This window comes from Barbus barbus (assembly GCF_936440315.1).
Source record: "Barbus barbus genome assembly, chromosome: 11".
Taxonomy (NCBI): Eukaryota; Metazoa; Chordata; class Actinopteri; order Cypriniformes; family Cyprinidae; genus Barbus; species Barbus barbus.
The window spans coordinates 16,021,310-16,030,192 of record NC_136739.1 but is presented as its reverse complement, the minus strand read 5'-3'; the positions used below and the strand labels follow the sequence as shown (position 1 = coordinate 16,030,192).

The 8,883-nt window shown below is 37.8% G+C and overlaps 1 protein-coding gene across 1 annotated transcript; it reads left to right on the top strand.

Moving 5' to 3' along the window:
- Window positions 1-435: 435 nt before the first annotated feature.
- LOC306877367 (arginine and glutamate-rich protein 1-A-like) lies at window positions 436-7,670 on the top strand. The gene is made up of 4 exons (XM_079429095.1): window positions 436-920; window positions 2,419-2,644; window positions 4,782-4,865; window positions 6,487-7,670. Exons 1-4 carry the CDS (start codon window positions 637-639, stop codon window positions 6,649-6,651), a joined length of 759 nt encoding a protein of 252 aa, XP_079285221.1. The 5' UTR covers window positions 436-636; the 3' UTR covers window positions 6,652-7,670.
- The last annotated feature ends 1,213 nt before the right edge of the window (window positions 7,671-8,883 follow it).

The following is an 8,883-nucleotide window of genomic DNA, read 5'->3' as shown; positions in this document are numbered from 1 at the left end:
TAGCCTACTTTTAAAAAAAAAAAAAAAAAAAAAAAAAAAAAAAAAAAAACACCAGTATTCCTCACTTAATGGCTAAAATAAATAATGTTTCATACAGTATGTGGACAGAATGTAGTGGACAGTGACCTTTTTTTTCTTCCCTGCATGACCACCTGAATAACTTTTGGATTTGCCGAAATATGCAGTTGTCTCCACAACTACAACTGTATACCGCTTATAATGCATTGTGTAGTGCTAAAATACCGTGAGGCCTGCAGTTGTTTGGGGGGAAAAAAGGCTTCTGCTTTGTAGTCATCAAAAGCGTTTTGTGTGAAGATACCTCAGTGAGTTTTGGTGCCTTCATGCTTCCGCAGACTCGTCTCCTCTTGTTGCTCACTCACTCGGCATCAGCCCGAAAATATCCGAAAAGAGCCGAACCCGTTGCATTCTGGGAAAACGAAGACTGGCGGCGGTCGCCATATTGTTTGATTCCGCAGATTCACTGGAGCAGAAAGCACCAAAAAATCTGATTAAACCAGCTTATATTAAACAATTACACAGGTAACCGTCACATAATATTACATGTGGTCGCTGCAGATCGTGCTGCATTTATAAGACCCTCTTTAGCGCTGTCAGTCGGATTTATTTGTGCAGAACATGGGTCGCTCCCGGAGTCGTAGCACGTCCCGGTCCAAACACTCAAAACACAGCCGCAAACGGAGCCGCTCCAGATCCAAATCCAGCAAGAAAAGGAGCAAGTCAAAGGAACTGAAGAGGAGCAGAAGGTCCCGCTCGAGGTCAGGCAGCAGGAGGGACAGAGGTGGCTCACCCCCAGACCGAACCGACATGTTCGGCCGGACACTGAGCAAGAGAAACACCGACGAGAAACAGAAGAGAGAAGAGGAGGAGAGGAGAGCAGAGATAGAGAGACAGAGGAAGATGTAAGACATCTATATGTCATAATACATGTGTGTGTGTGTGAACGTTTTAAGAAGTGCCAGCACTGTATGGAGAGGCCACCTTACTCACTTCAGTTACATGCTTCAAGTATCAACTCTTTGTTGTTTAATATTGATAAGAACCTAATAACGTAGCTAGTGGGACATGTTTCAGGTTACAAATCGGTATTCAGTGAGCTTTCATCACTCTATGGACTCTCATAGACAGCTGTCACACATCAGATCATCTCATCACTGAGATCTGCTGGCCATGTTAGATGATACGTCTTTGTATCTATCATAGATTGTTGACATCTCTCTTTTGTGATTGGGGACCACCGGTATAATGTTAAGAGGTTTGGGGAAGAGAAGGAAAGGGGGTTTCTAGTGAAAGAACAGGAAGGGAAGTGCTGCAGCCCCAGGCTTGAGCTTCACCCCGAGTACATTGTGACTGCATTCAGGGTGTTTTAAAACTCAAAGAGAGGCCCTGGATCAAGTTTCGTGACACTGAAATCAAATCAAAAGATGGCTGCTGTTGTTTGATTTTTGTTTTGGCTCTGGGCAATGTTATGGTCACTTGGTTCAGTGTTGTGTCTTTGTTTTGTGTTCCTTCTTAAGGCCAGGTGTGACAGCTTGCTCTCCCCTAATGATTTAGTCATGCTTAAAATGTAAATAAAGATTGAAACATGCTTTTGTAATCATGACCCCCCTTTGAGTGGCATACATGGGTTTATGATGTAAAAATGTGCCATGCAGTAACATCTGCCACTTCTTCAGGGATCAGAAATGCATTTTGTTCAATGCAAAATGTAACATTTGAATCTCTGTGAAAATTGGTTTGCAAAATTAAGCAAATTATGCTTACTAAATAACACAAAAATCCATGTTTCATTTGTTAGCTTTTTAATCACATCAGTAGTTAAAGGTTATCAAATCAGCAAACATAAATTGAGCCTTTAGTGAGATTGCATTTATGATTTGATAACATCAGCAATATTTGGTTGAAAATTATAAATGAACAGCCTAATCAGTATGTTTTGCTGTGTGTAATATTTCTATTAACAAGTACGACTATAATAACTATAATTTGACTATAATTATAAAAATTTTGTAAAAAAAAAAAAAGTTAAAATATTTATTTTAAATGTGTAATGAATTGTTACCTAATAATATTCTTTAAAATAAACCAAATATATTTTAAATTTGTTTTTATTTAAATTATTTTAAAATGAGAACATTCAAGGTTATAAAAGTTATATATTTAATATTATTATTATTATTATTTAGAATTCATAAATTTTGCATTAATAATTTTTAAATCGGGTGGCCAGTGAAAATTGTGAGAGCAAGGAAATACTGGCCTTATTGTGCAGACATCCTTACTGTCAGTCCTAATTTTTATGAGTTCTTTTTTTTTTTTTTTTTTTTTCATTGTGTATAATTCAAGGGTTTGCCAATGAAACTGCAATGTTTGATCCTTTCTTTCTCGTATCCTCCACAGCCGTCAACTGGAGATCGAGGAGCGTCTGATTGAGGAGGAGACGGCGAGGCGCGTGGAGGAGCTTGTAGCACGGCGTGTAGAGGAGGAGCTTGAGAAGCGGCGTGATGAGATCGAGCATGAGGTGTTACGGCGGGTAGAGGAGGCAAAGCGCATCATGGAGGCACAGCTTTTGCAGGAGCTAGAGAGGCAGAGGCAGGCCGAACTGAACGCCCAGAAAGCCAGAGAGGTAACGCTCGGTCGTTCGGAATGCAGCGGAGCTGAGCCGCAAACCGCACACCCACAGCCGTGGCACAACCTGGCACTCGTTTCTCCACGAGATAGAGCAGGAGACGCAGGCTAGCTCGTTTGATCGAGTGGGGAATAAAATTAATTACAAAATGCGACTTTTTCAAGGTGTGATGTGATGCTTGGAGCAGTTCTGCTGAGCTGCTGTCTGGGGAACGCTAATATTTAAGGATATTGGGTGATGTAGTCTGCTTTTACTCTGTTGACAGACAAGCTCTGCACTTTTTCTATAATACTTCAATTTTATTGAATCACACACACCTCTAGTGCACTCTCGGGGGTTTCAAGTGAACGTTTTGCCACGGATGTGATGGACCAATATTATGTTTCCCATCTTTTCTCTCCCCTTTTATTTTCCACCCCTACCCTGCTGTCTTTACTGTCTTTAAGCGTTTTACTGTCACCAATGTATGAAACTGTTTGTCTTCAATAAAACGCTTTTCTTAAAAAAGGTCACTCGGCATTCAAACCAGGCCTGTTTTTGTTCATGAGCTTTCCGTGTGAACATCCACCATTATACACTTTGATAGGTCAAGACGTAATTCTGTTTTGGATGTTACAAACACACAAGACCTTTTGTAGCCACTAGACTGCACTTAAACTAGTTAATTTGCTAAATCCATAGCTTGTAATTCCACCCATACCATAAAGGAGGGTTACTGTGCTCTAATTGTAAAGACGCAATGAGTTATGAACGAGAAACTAATTCCATTCCACAAGCACACACAAAATCCAGCGGCTCAGCACTAATAGGGTTAGATATGTGCCCTCCTTCTGTACATTTTAGATTTGTGCCCATTATCTGTAGCCCTGGTACTGAACCATTAAATGAATCTGTATTGTTGTAGATTCCGGATGATTTTGTCTTCATTTGCACCATCAATCACAAAACGCTCTACCCTTCCCTTTATTGCTCATCCATTTCTGTCATATGTTTTATATTTATTAATTGCTGATTGTTTTTTTTTTTTTTAGATTTCTAACATTTTTTTTTCTTTGACTCTTGCGCTTTGACGTCATTAAAAGTGCAGTGTTTTAAATGTACTTCTGTGTCCTCACGATTTGCTTTTCCTCAGGAGTGCTGCCGTACGGTACACACACACATGCAAAAACACACAGACACACACTAATACATCCACTCTCAATGCTACTGTACCATTGAGCTTAGACGCCAACACATCACTGTTTTTGTTTTCAAACAAACACATGAATAATGAATGATCCCACCTTTTGTGTTTTTGCAGTCTTTAACATCGTTTAACGTTAATAGCCTGACGTCCCCACACGGTAATGTTGTATGATTAACATAATTCATTTTCCTGGACTGTGCTATATATACTGCATGTGGTGTTGCCATGTAAGAGCACTAGCTCGTGCTAGCAGCTCAGAAATTTTTAAAGGGGAGGTGCTGCGCTGTCCAGGACGGGACACACGGGACCAGGCAGTAAATACTCACCCCTTTAATCAGCAGTTGTGTAGGTACAGTACACAGTCAAAGGAGAAAGGCGTAGGTATACGAGCATTGGTGAGCCACTACTATTCACTCTCTCCTTTGTTTAAGTTAATCTTTCTTTGTCTCTCTCATTTTCTTTTGAAACTTTTTGCTTATGGATGCTGATAAAGTATTAAAAAAAGAGAGAGAGAGAACGAGCTGATTGATTTGATTTGTTTTGTTTTCCTTTTTCATCTGCAAACAAATGAGATTCTTCGTTAGTTGTCGATGTGTTGTCTATACATACCTGTTCTGTATGGATGTAAATGAATGCGTAAATGGATGTTTGGATGATTGCATTTACATATGACGTGGCAGGGATTAAAGGTGTGACTGAATACATCCGTGGGTGGGTTTTTGTGCTCATTGTTGCATACATAGAGGTTAGCTTCATACATTTGATGCTGCAGATTGGAATGTGAAATGTGGAGAGTGTGAAAGCGGGTGAGAGAGACTGTGTGAGTGTCACTGGCTGGTACCTGTTTGTGCAAGTGTAGACGTGTTTGAGTGTGCAACTGGGTTTATGGGGACATATTTCAGTGGATTTGTCTCCCTACCCTAACATGTCACCATGTCACTCCTTTAGGCGGAAGAAAAATCCAAACGAGAGGAGCTGGAGAGAATTTTGGAAGAAAACAACCGAAAGATTGCTGATGCTCAGGCTAAGCTGGTACTTATTTCTCTGTTTTATTTTGACGGCAAAGCAGAAAACAAGAAACAAATAGCCAAACACAATACAATATGAGTGTACAAAAAACAAATGAGAAAAATATATACACAAAGCAAAAATTAAATGTAATAAAGTATGCTTTTACATCTTACTCTCTCAGTGGGGGGTATTTTGATTTGTCTGCACGAAAAGTGTTTTTTTGTTATGCATGACAAGGTTACCACAATTATAGAAATCAAGAAATTAGAGTCACAATATCAGATTTGAACTACACTATTATTGTGGCCAAAAGAATTAACAATGATATTATTGTAATAGCTATAGAAATTTTGGTAACACTTTAGAATAGGGAACACTTATTCACTATTAAATACGACTTTTCCCTTAATAAACTCCTAATTTGCTGCTTATTAATAGTAAGGTAGCTGTTAAATTTAGATATTGGGTAGGATTAGAGATGTAGAATAGGGCATTAATATGTGCTTAATTACTAATAATTGATGGCTAATATTCTATTAATATGCATGCTAATTAGCAACTAGTTAAGAGACCCTAAAATAATGTGTTACCAAAATTTGTTTTGGGGGAAAAGTTGTTTTATGATGAATGGTGACGACCAACGTTAAGGTACAGTGTTGCCATGTACTATATTGGAGTGTCGTCCATATAGTTCCTGTTTAATTATTTACTAATATTAACTGTTTAGTTATTGTATGTGTAGTAATAACGTGATATATTTCATTTTTTAACTGTCGCGTTTTCTCTCAGGAAATGTTGATAATATTTGGAGCCTATAATGTACCAACTTTTGTTTGTTTATTTATGAGCATTTATTTATTTTGAGCATTTTTTGCCATTGATGCATGTGCTTTGGATGTTTCATCTTTGTTGATATCCAGGCCTGAAAAAACTCAAAGGAGCTGGCAAAATCTAAGAAGTCTCAGAAATTTCTATAGGGAATAATAGTAGAATAATACTCTGTTTAATATTTGACTAGAAATAGTTATTTGTGTTATTTTCTCTAAGAAATTGTTCTTATCTAGAGTGCTCATCTGGAATAGTCATGGAAATCCATTGTTCATTGAGCGGAGGGAACCCTAATATACACTTTTCCATGCAGAGATCAAGCCAGTCAATTAATATTGAATCCTAAGTCCACTGATAATTAAAAGCTCTAATAATAGACATTTTGTGTGCATGTCTTTATACATTTCAAGGTAATTAGAATTGTGGCCTTTTGTATCTCCCTCAAAATATCCAGAAAATACTTTTCCCACACGGTTTTGAATTGAAGTGTTTAGATGGTTTTTACTGTGTTATGTCATTGTGAATACTCAAGTGTTGTTTTGTTTGTTTGTTTTTTCTGCTTGTGTTGTTGTGGTAGAACCTACCATCTATGAAATGTGTAGTCTGAACTTTCAAAAAGGATGTTTAGCAGTGCCCCCATTTTATGTATATGGTAGTACTGAATACAGTGAACAGGTTTTTTCATTAGTACATATCGTTTTGTTAATTAAAGGTACATTTGTTAATGTATTAGTGCATCAAAAGATTTAAAGCGTACCTGTTTGTCTTGGCTGATTGAAAAAGTCACTTTTGCTCATGTGTTTGTTTTTTTCAGGCTGAGGATCAGCTACGTATTGTGGAAGAGCAAAGGAAGATCCACGAGGAACGCATGAAGCTAGAGCAGGAGAGGCAGAAACAACAGAAGGAGGAACAGAGGATGATATTGGGGAAGGGCAAGTCCCGACCTCGTCTCTCCTTCACTCTCAAAGCAACAGAGTGATCTCTTCTCTTCTCTTCTCTTCTCTTCTCTTCTCTTCTCTTCTCTTCTCTTCTCTTCTCTTCTCTTCTCTTCTCTTCTCTTCTCTTCGGATGTGTGCTTCATGTTGAAGTGAATCGGAGTCTCAAAGAGAGGTCTGCCCTGCGCGCTCTGCCCACATAAATTGCTCTTTGTAAACCCTGGAAAAAGAAAAACATTTGAATCTTCACGCTTCAAAACCGGACTTGCAGGCACCACTACAGACTTACAGATCAGCTGCCATCTTTTGCTTTTTTCAGTGTTGTATCGATATTTGACACCGTTATGCTGGATGCACCTTTTTCCCCCCTTTTTAATGGCAAGCAAATAAGAATGAATAAGTGTAAATATTTGTGTATATGAGTGTGTATGTGTGTGTGTGGTTGGTTGGTTGGTCAATATATATCAGTGGTTTGGGAGCTCTGTTGGTACAAGCTTAGTTTAACTGTTCTTGAGTTCAAAGCATAGGGGAAGTACACAAAAATGTTTTGAAAAATGTAAATTGGCAGACTTTGTTTTGTGCTTATTAGTGAATGTATGTTGCAGGAGTGTGTGGAAGCATTTTGTATTTTTTAGATTGTGGACTGAACACCTCAAAACATAGTTTCTAAAATGCTGCTTAACACATTGTTCTCATAATCACCTGATATGAACTACGTTTATAGCATTGTAACCTAGATCACATTTGTCCTTTTTGATACACCTTACTTAAATCGCTCATTTTTGAAACGTAGAACATATGTGTGGCCAGAACTTATTTAGCATTCTTAATACAAGCATTTTGGTGAAAAAAGGTTACAATGTTACAAAGTCGTGTAATGTTTCTAGTGCTCTGTTGGTACCTTAAGGAAATCGGGAATCACAGGTAAGACTAGTTAGGGTGTGTATGCGAGCAAGTTTGTGTGAGTGTATGAGTGTGTGCTAGAGGGTGTTCTTGTCTTGTGGTAAATTACCCCTTTTCTTGTGAACTGGGACATTTAGTGTGATGACCAATAAATCCCATGAACACAACAATGCCTGAATCATGTTTCTTGGGTACAATGCAAACCACAAAGGAGTTTGTTTAGAACCTCAGTATCCTCTTCTGGGATTTTGTAACCGCTATCTTGCTTAATTTGACAGATTATTTTAATTCTGCAACACACCAGTCATTTGTTATTTTGTAAGATAATTACAGTACAATTTAAACTTAAAAAAAACACTGCCTTTGCAGTTAAATAGTCACTTTAAGGTCAGATTTGGCAAGATTCTAATTAAAGTTAAATTAATTAATAGTATAACTGTCTTACAAAACATCTGAAGTGCAGAATGAGTGTTAGAGGATTTGTAGAGCAAAAAAAAAAAAACAATCCCAAGAAACTGCCCTCATTAAAAGGTCCTAGATGAGGTCATTCCATGAAAAAGGGTGTCTTTTGTGTTTCTCATGAACAGATGCATAAACCATTTCCATTAATTCCTTTTAATTAAGATGAAAAACTTCTATTACAAAAAAGCCATTCATTCAACTCTTCAAGCACAAGTATTTTTTTTTTATAATTTGATCATACTTTGTTTAATAATGGACAGCATTTAACTGTTACCATGATTTTTGTACAGAAAGCAAATTATTAAAAATGTTCATATACATATCCCAAGTTATTTTTCAAATAAACACCTTGTAGTCTTATGATCTTTTTTGAAGTTAGTTATATACCAGCACATAATTTAATAAAGTTTACATTTAGTTTAATGCCACAATATTCTTTAATGATCTTGTAGAATATTTAAAATCTTAAAGAATTTACTTTTAAAATCACATTTTCCAAACCTATTTCTGGAAATGACCCAGTAACTGAATTGAATCTAACCCTTCGGTTGATTTAAAGACCTATAACCTAACCTGCCTTTCAGTTTGATTTCTGATTCCTCATCTCGAGGTTACTTCTGGTCGCTGCCTCAGGTTCTCAGGTGGCCTGTGTGAAAGGCTAATGGAATTGTTGGCAAACTCCTCTGTCACAGACGTGCCCGCACGATACAGTCTTGCGTGTGTGTATTAGTCACTGTCAGCTTTAACAATGCCGTACTGATGACTGGTGTAACGCCGAAACTCTGCGCGCGCTCAACTCCACAATTCTTTTATTGACATGAATACAGTGTTCAGCGCCAGGCAGAAGTTACAACGCCTGTTATGATCAGTTCAGAAGCGATGCGTAAAGTTTGGCCGGGAATGCCCATTGT

Coding starts and splice junctions, on each gene's coding strand:
- LOC306877367 (XM_079429095.1), top strand. CDS start 637: ATGGGTCGCTCCCGGAGTCGTAGCACGTCCCGGTCCAAACACTCAAAA. Junction 2,645..4,781: donor ACGCCCAGAAAGCCAGAGAG/GTAACGCTCGGT, acceptor TCACTCCTTTAG/GCGGAAGAAAAATCCAAACG. Junction 4,866..6,486: donor CTGATGCTCAGGCTAAGCTG/GTACTTATTTCT, acceptor TGTTTTTTTCAG/GCTGAGGATCAGCTACGTAT.